This window comes from Galendromus occidentalis, unplaced genomic scaffold (genome assembly GCF_000255335.2).
Source record: "Galendromus occidentalis unplaced genomic scaffold, Mocc_1.1 scf7180000077073, whole genome shotgun sequence".
In the NCBI taxonomy this organism is placed as follows: Eukaryota; Metazoa; Arthropoda; class Arachnida; order Mesostigmata; family Phytoseiidae; genus Galendromus; species Galendromus occidentalis.
The window spans coordinates 638,366-651,282 of NW_003805061.1; the positions used below are offsets into that span (position 1 = coordinate 638,366).

A 12,917-nucleotide genomic window follows, 5' to 3' on the forward strand; every position below is an offset into this window, starting at 1 on the left:
CTATTCCGTACCGGTGAACGCGCAGAAACGGGGAAAAATCGAAAAAAATCTTGAGGGGAAAAAACGAATGATGAACGAAGAGCGAGTGACGTCGATTTTCTCTTCATTCAACGCCCTTCCCATTGAAATCCTCAGACTCTCATGAAAATTCTGTTCCTCCTATCGCGCGGGGACCTTTGTTGGATCATCTCCTTACTTGGCAACGGATCCGAAGTTCCTCTAAATGAAGGAGGAGGGAGTCGGACACCCTCATTCAGATCGGAATGCACGACGTTTCGTCTGTCCGCCCTGTCCGAGCTCTCGGTTTCGTGCGATCACCCCCCAGGTCGAGAGGTACACTGCCAGCATCAGGGCGGGGGAAAAAGCGTTATTCATAGAAACATTCGGAGCGCGTATTGTCTGATTGAGAGAAGACTTGCCGATAGATTTCTGTTCCCACGGCATGCACATTCCTTCAGTAGCGGCGGCGGTGCCTGTCGACGTCGTATCGGGCAACAGATGCTCCTACTTTCTGTCCTGCAGAAAATTGTAGTGTTGTCGCGTCGACGAGTATACGATGCCGCTAATGCAGTGACTGAGCCCCCAACTCAATGATGGGTGCACTGGGTGTGACCACGTTTTTACGTTGGGTGACGATGCCCCTTACGGCGACTGCGAAGACGTATCACGGACGATTATTCGGCCCCTCGTTGGATCATCGGCTGATTCACTCACTCTTCGCATGATCGTGCGTGGATTCTTCTCCTGACCCGATACTTTCTCTTGTGATGCTTGAGCGAGCCATTCTTCGGTGAGGGGTTTCCGTGTCGGACGAGCTTCGAAAAACCGCTAGAAATCGAGAGATTGATATTCGAATGAATAGATAAGTCGGACCAGAATTCCCCGAAGTCCTCGCCAACGTATCGAAGCGGACTACGGATTGCGTGCGGGTCCTCGGCGGTCTTCAACGATGCCATCCACCTGCTGCTCGATGGTGACCGGGAGGACGAGCGGGGCGAACGACATCTTCGGTCTGAAGAGCATTCCCGAGCGAGTGAAACTGAGCTCAACGAAATTTCTTTTGGAACAACGAAAATTACCAGAACTTCACTGATTATCCGAAAATCATACCTTAGCCCATCATGGCTGATCGAATCTGTTCGCACGACGACCGAGAACCGAAGGAGCGGATCGTGCGCAGGGAAGCGCGCAAGGGTCGGGCAGGGAAAGCGGCGCGAAATCCGTGGCTGGTAATGATGCAGAAAATCATGGAAGAGAACAGAAATCTATCCGCGAAAAATGCAAATGTGGGCACGCGGTTGGCACCCAACTGCAAAATACTTGTGTTTCGCCTGGATTGGTTTCCGAATGGAAGTCTCGAGACGGTGAATCCGACCGCATTTCTGCCGGATGAAGGGTCAGCGACGTTGAGGTTGGCGTTTTCTCTCCGAGCCGGCCGTGCCATAGGTTCTGCGGCCGCTGACGCTGGGGTCTCCGTAGTGGAGAGGGGAGAACGCTCATAGAGCGAACAGCGCTAGGAGGGGTTCCACCGGTTTGTTTCAGACTTGCTCTAGCAGCCAGTCGCTCGTTTGGCACTCTTCGTCTCGGACGGCGCGCACTTGTCCGAGATACAATTGAAGTGTCTCCCTGGTGAACATGCTCGTTTGCTTCCCCGGCAATTGGTTCTGTTCCTAAATCGAGTTGGAATACCCAAGAGAACGGAACAGTTCACGTAGTGGTGACATTGGTGACAAGTAGTGTGCATTCAAGCTGGATACGCTCCTGTGTACTGTGCTCGAGCACGACGGCGAGTTCACTTTCATTGTGAACAAAATGAACGGATCGAGGAAAGTGCTCCTCCCGATCGATGCGATCAGGAGTCCGAGATGCTTCAAGGTACTTCCTCAGAGACTCGCCTACTTACATAATATGATTCCTGAATTCCTGAGCCCAGATCGACTTCGAGGGATTCCTCTGGGGTCTGCGCGGAGACACCCGAAAAGCGCTCTACAACCTCGCGAACGCGTGTATTTTATTCCATAATGACGAACTATCCCGCATGTTAGGCAAACGATGTACATACTATACAAAGCTGTCCCGTGGGGATAAAGTGGGTATAAATGTCAAGCTCGCGCGGCGCCCGTTGAGGGGAGCTTCGCACCGCCGATCTCGAATCGGCTCCTCGCCGTGTGTGCTGAAATGAAGGCAACAGAACTTCATCAGAATTATATCTTCACGTTCGGCTCCGGGACGGATAACGTCGTCACCTGCGCGTCACCGAACTTGAGCGGCCAGCAAGTCAGCGGAGCGGTCAGGTTTAAGCTTAATCTGACGGTTCCGCTTAAGCTCAGAATTATTTCTGACTCTAATTTACTTTTGTGACTGGGTGTATACCTACATAGATTCCGAAGATGGGGGTTCGAGCTCGGGAAGCCATGATTCCGAGCCCGATGCTCCAAGCCGGCCTGCATGCCCTCCTCGACTTGGTTCTGCTTTCGACTTCGCTCATCTTGACCCTTGGGTGAAGAGCGTTCTCACTGTAGAGGAACGGTACGACGAGCTGTACGGCCGTAGATCGTGATCAAGTTTGCCGAACATATCTCGAACACACATCTGTGCTCAGAGCAACAGGTCTCGTCTACTCGTTCGTCTGTTGTCTGCCTGTCCGTCGATCCCTTTAAGGCGCATGGTAAGATGGGCGCCCCACGGTAGCCGACGAGTGCTGTGGGGCACTGTAACTGGCAACCGAGCAGACACGCAGGCAACCAGACAGCCAGACGAACGCTTGGTCGGACGGACGGTCTGGCAAAGATCTCGGTGTGCAGAGGCCTGAATTCGTCGGCCTGACACACTCGGTAATTGTCGATGCCGCGGGTGGATTTGCAGACGATGTTAGAACAGTCCGCTTCGACAGATGGCCCAGCACCTGATTCATGTCGGGGTCCGTAACGTCGGAGTGGTCGGAGACGTTGAAGCCGTAGACGTTGGCCGCATCGACTTCGTCGTTTACGTCGACCTCGTAGTCTACGGCTCACGGGCGGCCACGACAGCGGAGCGTTTTGCATCGCCGACTCTCAGGAACCAGAAACAGGAAAGTATCTTGAGAGCCGTCGAATACGAGCTCTCACGAGATTGGACGCCACACCGATTTCTTTATGTTTTCTTTTTCCCATATTTTATGGATGTGTTAGGGAGTTTATTTCTTCTCCCGTAAACAAATCGATCGGGCCCCATGCGACATCGGTTCGGTACGGGGTCTCCTCAAGTTTTTCCTCTTCTTGATACAACGGATCGCAGCCGTCATCACCTACCCATCTGCTAACAGACGAACCCACCCGACGTCCGAGGGTGTCTATTCGGCTACCTGGCAGCCTCTCCCGATTCTCATTGAGAAAGTTGAATCTTCGCCCATTCATCAATGGGTCGCGTCCGGCACCTGCTGCACGTCGGGCTGCTTGTCGAGATTGTTGTTCGGTTGTAAACATCGACCCGTCTCCCGAGGGCACTATCCAAAAGCCTATCGCGTGGAGTGACAAGGTACGGCCCGACGACAGCGTCCACGGTGTAATAAGTCTCTCAATGACCAGGACACAGCTGTTCTGATCACGGCGGGTGTTTGACGCGCCATTGTCGGTTGCGAGCCCCAGAATGTCCGGAAGACTAGCTGTGATTGCGGGCTTTGCGGTGCGATACGGCCACCTTCCGTAAACTGACTGACTGACTGAGAAGGCGCCAATGCTCAGACGGATTGGTCGCATCGATCCGTCTCGAGCTTTGGCGCGAAGATTTTCGGCGAATGACAAACACAAAAACGCATTCTGCAGAACTACCAACAAATAAAGGGAAAACTACCGGCACGCACGGGGCGAAATCCGAGGCTCGGCGCGGCCGGAGGAAAAAAATTTTCCGCGGAAAAACCAACACGAGCAACAAACCCCCGCGATCATCTGAGGGTGAATGAAAACATTCGAGTGGCGCTTTCTTTCCGTAGAGAAAATAATAAATGTCTCGGGACGCCGGAGGCGAGACGAGATCTGGAGAGCGAATCGACAGAACCTCATTTTCTCAAAGTCGACGTCGTGTGTTCAGATTATTATATTTTCAACCCACAGTCTATGGGCTCTAACGGCTTTTCCGTTCTTCTGTGTTACCGTTGGACCCCGCCGGCAGGGCGAAACAGTGCGTCTTCGATTCAATTCTTTATTCTGCACTGTCTGTAGTCTCTACAGAAGTCCGTAGTTTCCGTCTCTTTCGCGTTGCTGAGGAACTCCATCAGTTCGAACGTCTGTACCTCGTTTTCGTCGCCTCGCTCCGTGGCTGGCTGGCTCGGCCGTTCGCCGGAAAGATCCATCCATCGACTGGCTATTTAGACGACAATTTCATAACGAAGATGTCTTTCTAAGTGGCTGCACGCTGCGCCCCACGCAACCCGAAGAAACGACTTCAGTCACTTGAAGTTTTCGTCGATTCTGCACTGCGAGGTCGTTCCATTGATCGATAAAATACAGTCGGCGTGCCATAAATCAGAACCACATTGTGAACTTTGACTCTCCGCTGGTCAAAGGAGAGAAACAGAGAAGAAATCTCGCGCGCCCGAGCGGCCGCTTTCGCGTCGACGTCTCACTAAATGCTGTCCCGAACCGCATCAGAACACCCATTAGCGATGAACTCTGCGTACGAATCACAGTGGGAGCAGATAAGATCACCGAATTCTGGATGGAGCTTCAAGCCCAATTTCGGAACACACAAACGTGTCCATTCAGAACCGGGGAGCGATATTCGGAATCCCCGAGCAGCGAATGCAGCTGGAAATGCGATGATCCATCCAATTATAGGTCCCCATGATCGATGAAAGATAAACGATCGAAGAGGGCACTTCTCCGCTCCCTTCATCCCTGCTGTCCTCAGTCCAATTCCCCGTCACCCCTCCTACGATCCGAGATCGCCAAATTGTGCTCGGAAAGGGGCGGCTCCTCTTACCTATCGAGTTTCGTTGCACCGCGTAGTATGCGTGTCTTTGACTTCACGTCGAACGAGTTCAGGTTGACTGCATAATTTGCTTCACGTGTCTCAATTCTGAAGGGCCCGCATGAGACTCTGCCAAGAAAGAAGCTACTGCGGTAAATACGGTCGTTGTCTGATCGCGTAATTGTCGCGGTAATGACGAGAACTGAAGCAGAAGTCTAAAGATAGAAATGCAACAGCGATACCGTCAGTAGCTCGAAGCTGCTCGATTCCTCTGACTGAGATACCGTTACGGTACACCCTCATTTTTCTTTTCCTGCTCCTATATTTATCTCTGATTCTTCTCGGCCGATCCGTCAGTATCATTCGGCTGTCGTTCCCATGGGGTCGAACTGAGTCGGAATTGTTTTTTGAACCACATCGTATAGCGGTTACATCGCGATGAGCGATGGCAGCCGGATCATAATTTCCTTTGCGTGGAGATAACGTCGCGTCGTCATCGTTTCAGAAAGCGACCTGCAGGCTCCCGCGATAAAAGCTCCATTTTCCGTCGTGCTTGACTCCGGTGGAAATGTATTGATGTTGATGGAGTAATTTCGGAACGGTGCGATGGGCAGATTCTTCGAAGTCCGAGCATTGGAGCTGTTTAAGCGCTTTTACGGCTCATCGACGCGGGGCGCAGGTGATACGATTCGTATTTGATAGGGGGCAATTTTGAATTTCGGTAGACTTTCGATGCTTGTCTCCCCCGTACCAAGGTCGAGAATGTCCATCATTTGTGTCATTGATTTGGAAATGTCGTCCTTCATTATCATGTTTTCCCGCGATCGTCCACAGAAAGAGACTCAGACGGCATTTCCCACAGCGGAATCAACTTGTTCACATGACAGCTTAATTCTCGACTAGCTGAATTACCGCTGTCGTTCGTGGACTGAACTGAGAACTTGACTACCTTCCGACTCTCGTTCCGATTCCATTCCACAATGAATTCGAACTCATGCAACGAGCCTGACTTGGTCTGGAGGCTCGATATTTTTCTGGAAAAATTACCGATTTGGAAAGCGTCAACTCTTCTGTGGTGCGTGTTCGCGTGATACGAGGCTTTCGCCATGCAACTCCTCCGACGGAGAGAGTCTCTTCGGAGGGAATCCATAAAGCTGACGCGAAAGAACGATTTTTCTGAATCTATCCCCGAAGCACTCATCTTTCCCGAGTACTAACTCACAAGAAAACATCGCTCACCGAAACGCGCCCTAATGATTCCATCAATGTCACTGGAAGTGAGCTTCGCTCCTCCATTTGTTCACTCATTCTACGCGCAGACGATGAATCGAGTCATTCATGTATAAATATTCTCTTTGAAGAGGTTCAGCAGAGTGCGCAGTTGTTTGGGCTGTCGACTACGAAGACAAAGTGCGATGTTTTACGGTAGGGCATCACACGGCTCTCATTCGAAGGAGCACGTGAATCGGACGGGGAAGTAGGTGCGGCGATCATCGACCTGCATTTTCAATGAGCACAGAAAGGGCCATGGAAGCCCCGTGATGGACATTGTTCCCCTTTAACTCGGTTTCTGATTGTGGCTGTGGCGAGACTGAGTCGATTCTCCCCTTTCCCTCATTTCCCTGAGAACGCGCAGATCATGCGGAGCAAGATAGATAGGCTGTTTCAATTGGGGGGTGGGCAGGATCGCGTAAAAAAAGAGGACCAAAAGCAATGATCTGAAGGAGAGTAGCTGACGACGGGACCCGATGGAAGCTCCTGCTGGCTCCATCTCTCTCGCTTTTCCTAAAGATGCGGTAATGCGTTCCGAAAATACGAGCTCGACGCCGCGATGCGATCGCTTCAGGTATCGAAAGGCTCGAGTGAATAAATTTCAATAAAACTTGGCCGCAGAATAAATCCGATGGGGGCCTCTCCCCTTTCTGAGGCCGTGGTTAAGTGTGGCTGGCTTCGAGCTTGACGGGTTTGTTGCTCGGGGCTGCCTCTACTTCATCAGCACCTTTCGATTGACGGTGGCTCGACAACTACACCGAACGACCTGAGAACTTTTCCTATCTTTTTGTATCTGCCTTCGCTACATTCCGTCTCGTCATGAGCTCGGTCGGACGTTTCGCGTCGGTCAGAATTCTCTCTGCTCCTCTCACGATCTACCGGAGGCTTGTTGTGTTTGTGACTCTTTTTTGTTCCTTCGATGTGTGTGTGTTTGCGTTTATCACAGAAGTAGTGGAAATCCAAGAGATTGGCGCCGTAACCCTAGCGGTCTTTCGCTTTTCGGACCCGTGACGTTCTGCTTCTCGGAACCGAGACGTCCGGACTTATACATACCTCGGGCTAGGTTTACGTGCGACACTCCTCTTCCGTGGATCCGATCCCGTTCATTTCTATGGGGCCCACGTCGTCCGATCCTTCGTTGGCGATAAAATTCAATCGAAACTCGTGGACTTCTACCGTAGAGCTCCTGACCAGCAACTTTCTGCCTGCTTCTTGAAATAAAGTTTCCAATCTCGGAATAATGGTCCCCCGAGCATGGTATACGACACTGAGTTGTCCTGATGGCGCGAGAGATTCCCAAATCGAAGCAGGGAACAATCACAAATCCAAAGAGTATAATCACTCGATATGCCGTTTGGGAAACAAGGCGCGTGAAGATGCTTCCGCAGCCGCTCGGTTCCTCCGTGCAGCTCTTGAGAAAAACAGCTTAGGAGAGAAAATTCGCTTCGGTCTCTGGTCTCGGATAGCGAATGAACGGCCGGCGGGTTGGCGGGTGAGTGTTGTGTGCGGGTCTCGGGAGGCCGGACGGTCGAAGATTTTCTTATTTTTCAAAATGGTGGTTGTAGTTCGGGATGTTTGGACACGCCATAAAATGCCGCCGCGCGTAATGTTTCCGCGTCGCTGGCTCCCTGTCGTCCGTTAGACCTCAGGTGGCTCGACTCGACCCGACTCAGCTACTTTAATGTACCGACGTCGACAACGGAATCAACGGCAGGGCTCATTCGATGGGAAAATCCTCAAGCAGTCTTCTCCTGCGCTTCAATGGTACAGTGGTGAGATCCTATCTCGCCGGGCGGATCTCGCCGGAAACAATCGACACAAGCTTCCCGCGAATAAGGTTCGTCAAATTCGCGGTGACTTTTGCTGTAATCTGCGTGTTGAAACTGTCCGCGGTTCCGGGGGACACGAGTCATTCGGAGGGACATATGTCTGGATTGCCCGGTTGCCGTCGATTGAGTAATGCCCTTCAGGAACTCATAGAATTTACAACCGTGGGAGTTTTTTAACGGATCATGCGATCGTCCTAACATCGAGCGCGATGGATAGAGCATTGTTCCCTGTCGATGGAACCAAAAAAAGTCGGGTACCACTCGGATGGCGGATTAGCCGAATCTTTATCGAGATAAGTCATATCGCCGTGGGATATCCATTTTTCTCGACTGAGGATGTGTACGATATTTTCGTTTGGTGCTCTAGGCCATTTTGCTCGCAACGCTACGATTCCCGTTATCTCACTCATTCGTCTCCTCATCCATTCAACAAGCGATCAATTCATCGAGATCGATATCTTAAACGATCGTTCTGAGCAAGAAGATGACTTTGGCGGATCGATCACCGTGCTGCTGTCGAAGATCCGCCGGAACCCGCCGTTCCCCATAGATACCGTCAGTGTCTACGGAACCGCGCAAAGAACAATGGGAATGTTGCAAGCTTGTGGTTTCCTGGATTCTCCGGGGAGGAATTCGGTAGAATATCTTCGTTTCTTTGTTCGAACGGAGACGAGTTATCGCGTTTGTCCATAACACGCTCCTTCCATACGGGGCGATCGACGACGCGGTAAGTGCACGGGAGAACCTGTAGTGAATCAAGAAGTTGATGGACGCGATCACAGTGAAGATGTCTGGCTTGCGTGATCGGAGCCACGGTTTCAGATCTGGACGGTATAGCTCGTCTAACAAGCTTCATCATTGTGTCGGAACGAAGACTTCTGTGATTTCTCGGCGGTGTTCTAGGTGTGGTGATCTTCACGATGTCAGTCACTCAGTGTTTGTTGGCCGCCTGGTTGCTTGATTCTCCGGTTATTCGCTCGCCTGCTCGATCTTTCCTGTCGCTCGGCCATCGACTAACGCACTCGGACGCCCGTAACATCCTGCCGCGCATCTCGGATGCGTGTGGGGTCAAGAGACTCCTGGAACCAAGTGGAGTCGGAGCCGAAGCATTGGTGGAAAGCGGTAGCGAACGACTTATGACTGGCAGGCGTAATAGGTCTGAGCATTACAATTCGATTTGTTGTTAGCTCCACTCTTTCTTTTTTTCTCCTTTTTCTTCTCGGCTCCGGCGAGTTCTTGTGTCTCCGACAAGCTCACGAGTTGAGAAATGCCGCGTCGATGCATCCGTGAGGAGGCCACATTCATGCATGGATCCGATCCGGTAGGCGAGACGAGGAAAAAAAAGAGTGAAAAGCGGCGAAGTTCCGTTCGCACTCGGCGCGTGAACTTTGCTTCGACTCTGTCCTTGAGCTGTCCATTTTGATTTTCGCGTTTTTTTCTTCTTCTGTGAGAAAAATCATGATCCGACACCGTCATGCTGCGCTACCTCACTGTCGCGCCCTTTGTAGTGTCTGTCCGCGTACCGGGGACGATCCGTCGCCAAAGACGCCGAAGATTTCTGATGCCTCGCTTCCGTGCCCAGTGCGATTATTCATTACGTGTGTAGGTAAACGCTACGGGGTGTGGACTAGTGGACGGTCAGAATTTACAGGAATTCCGTCTCGAATTCCGCCCGTTCCCACGAGGATCGCGGCGCGTAAAAGCCAATTAACGCAATTTCATTGATAAGAGCATCCTACTGTCCGCGCCGAGAACGGTAATGACGTCTCAAATATCGGGATCGCTAACACGACAACCATCTTCATAGGTATTTGCTCGGAAACCTTTTGGAGCTGATAGTGAAGAAGACGAGACAAACGCTGCCGCAAAAAAATCGAAGCGTCAGAGAAATTTCCGATGCTGCCATCGGAACTCCGCCGACTCTGTGAAAGCCTTCTTAGCCGAGATGGGCAACCCAGCAAACGAGTCGGACTGACAGTATGTGAAAGAGTCCGTTCCGCACCTGGCTCCGTTGCGGGCAAAAATTCAAGCCAGGTGGACTCCCACCGACTCTTTTTGACGGATTCGTACCCGCACCTGAGATTATTGTCTGGAACGCTGGAAGCAAATTACTCGAGTCAGCTGCCTCCATGCCACGGATGTTGTGCATCTTACATAGACACCTGGAGACGATAGTCCGAGACGTACCTGCCGCATGCAACGAGTTCCTGGCCGTGAAGAAGTTCTCGTGTGCGGAGCCGAGGGGCTAAAAGAACAATTTTCATTCCAGGTGATGGTGAAAGTATATGCTCGCGTTCTCTGCTCCGACATAGAGTACAAAACGCTGTGCATCGATGGAACGACCTCAGCGCAGCAGGTCATCATGATGCTGCTGCAGAAGTTCAAAATGAAGCACCGAGATCCCAACTTGTATTATCTCACCATGGAGGTTTGGATGCGGAGCACCGGTGCGTTCATTGCGGAAGATCATGCGAGACCCCGTCCGCTGATTCGGAACTAGTTCTTTTCATATGAAGATCATCCCCCTCTCCAAGTCGAATAAGGGGTTTTCCAGTCTCCTGACCTCCCTTCCTCGGCGGAGATCCGCTTGAATAACAAAGAACGCGTGCTATTTCAGGAATCCCAATCCGAACTATAATGGTCCTGGACGACGAGGCTCGACCCGCGGAATTGCAAGCTTGTCACCCAAAAGGCGAATCCAAGTTTTTGCTGCAGATGCGGCGAGGAGGATTGATCAAAGTCTACGACAGTTGTTTGATGGCAGGGGTGAGTCTCATGTTCATCTCATTATAGTCTACGAGGTCCTACAGGCTTGCGATCAATATATGCCTTAAGCCAAGATCATGGCTGGGGATTCGGTGCGGCTGCGCCAAAGGCCGTGGATTCTCACGGCATCCTCCAGAGAAAGTTCACGGGGGCCGAAAACGCGATGAGTTTTCAGAAATAATGCCGTGGATAATTCCCAGCCCGAGCTACGATATACGTACGCCGTCGTTCTTACGCGGGTAGCGCTTGTCGGCAGCTCGCTGCACTCGTTGCGAAGACTTAACGCAGCACATCGATCTGATCTTCGAAGCGTGAATTTATTAATTATCATCGTGATTTCGTTTGAAGTTATCTATTCCTGACTATTTCAGTCTCTGTACAAGTCCTTGCTTGTCTCAGAAAAGACCACTGCCGAACAGGTTGTGCAGTTAGTTCTGCACTGCTACAACGCCCCTGATAGACCTTCAAAGTATGCTCTATTCCTCGTGTCACATACGTCCAGCTGTGAGTAAATTCCGCCTTCGGATAGTTTGGGGGATTTGATGAAGAAGATTCGAATTACAAGACCCCATCCCAGAGCCACGAATCGGAGGTTGACGGCTGATGATGTCGATTCTTTCCAGATGAACGTATGGTGTACCCTCAGGAAATTCCTTTGAAGCTTCAACAGGACTGGCCGTCATCACAACGTTTAGCTTTCCATCTCCGCAGTGCACAGCCCGCACCCTCTTGCCCGTCAACTTGGAGCACGGGGTCCACGGGATCGAATTCATCTGCATCCAGGTACGGTGTTGGCGGCCGACCGCCTTATAGCCGCGCTGTCCCTCGCTTAGAGTTTTTCAACTTACGGACAATTCGTTCTCAACTCGGATTCCTATCTGTTTGCAGCACTCTCTCGACGGAGTCGGCCGCGAGTATGCAGTCAGTATTCAATAGCTGCCCGGCACCAAAGTCAGTGGTCACAAGCCATAGCCACAATCACTCGCTCACGCATCAGCTCAGCGAACCCAGACGCCATGGACCGCTTCTGACGCCACAGGACGTTTTCATCCATCGACTCAGGTCGTCTCGATCGTCGGTGGAACTGTCTTCGTCTGGAACGTCTTCGCACTCTTCATCGCCCTCGCCTAGCATCGCCGTTCACGGCCCGACCAAATCTCAACCTACCGTATACAATCCCTACGAGAACTGCTTCTACATCTAGCAAGCTGATCCGACGCTGCGATGCGAGAAAGGCTCGTTCGACGACTCTTGTTCTTCGCTTCGCAGAAATGTTTGAGTTGGAGAAGAGCAGCTAGCCGTAGATGTGTCACTGTTTCATTTGTCTCGAATTTCACTCTGATTATGTACAATATCACGTGTGAGGATTGTGGTTTGTGAAGGCTGGATGGGCTCTCGCGTCATGTTTCTGTTCTGACGCTGAGAACCTGATCCGGCGCGATGCTAGTCAACTGTGCGACCAAAACCCTGAGCTCAGCGAAAGCTGTGCCGAAGCTGACAATGGAGCGATGCATCGATTGGTGATCGCAATTCGGAGAGAAGGATTTTATGTGGAATATTTATTCACCATCCGACGCGGACCACGAGCACTCCGCTCGATGGTCATTCTGGTGTACTTTGTAGATGTAGTTGTAGCGGAGGGCCATTGGCACCTCCGATCACAATCATAAACCAAAGCCGGAGCGAATCGCCACCGCGAGCGTTTTTATCCGGAACAATGCCTGATCCAGTATTGAATTGTCGAGTCCACCGACTCGCAGAACAATCGTCGCTCCCGTGCGGAAGGATCGGGGAATCACCTCGAGCACGCTCTGTACAAAAATAAATTCATGTTTTCGAAGCCTTCATCTGGACTCCTGCTTGCCTCTTATTCTAGGTCCCTAAGTGCGGATCCATCTCGAGGGCGGATACTGATTGAGCTTATAGAATTCAAGGCCCGGCCAACGGTATTCTTTTCTAGGATACGGAAAAGTCAGCCTCACGGATGCTTATTCTCATCGATCATCCTGATTCTTAGGTCATTCGATAAAATAACGTTTAAGGGAGCTTAGAGTCGAGATGTCAAGCATGAGTTACCCCCACGCGTCGAGACCAAGCTTCTCT

The 12,917-nt window shown here is 51.4% G+C and overlaps 1 protein-coding gene across 1 annotated transcript in view; it reads left to right on the forward strand.

Moving 5' to 3' along the window:
* rau (RA domain-containing protein rau) overlaps nt 1-12,658 on the forward strand; it is a 60,681-nt gene extending 48,023 nt beyond the window's left edge. The window contains exons 2-6 of the mRNA XM_029110686.1: nt 10,318-10,495; nt 10,666-10,814; nt 11,186-11,318; nt 11,438-11,597; nt 11,703-12,658. Of these exons, the coding sequence (XP_028966519.1) occupies nt 10,318-10,495; nt 10,666-10,814; nt 11,186-11,318; nt 11,438-11,597; nt 11,703-12,018 (936 nt within the window). The 3' untranslated portion in view covers nt 12,019-12,658. The remainder of the gene's footprint in view (nt 1-10,317; nt 10,496-10,665; nt 10,815-11,185; nt 11,319-11,437; nt 11,598-11,702) is intronic.
* The last annotated feature ends 259 nt before the right edge of the window (nt 12,659-12,917 follow it).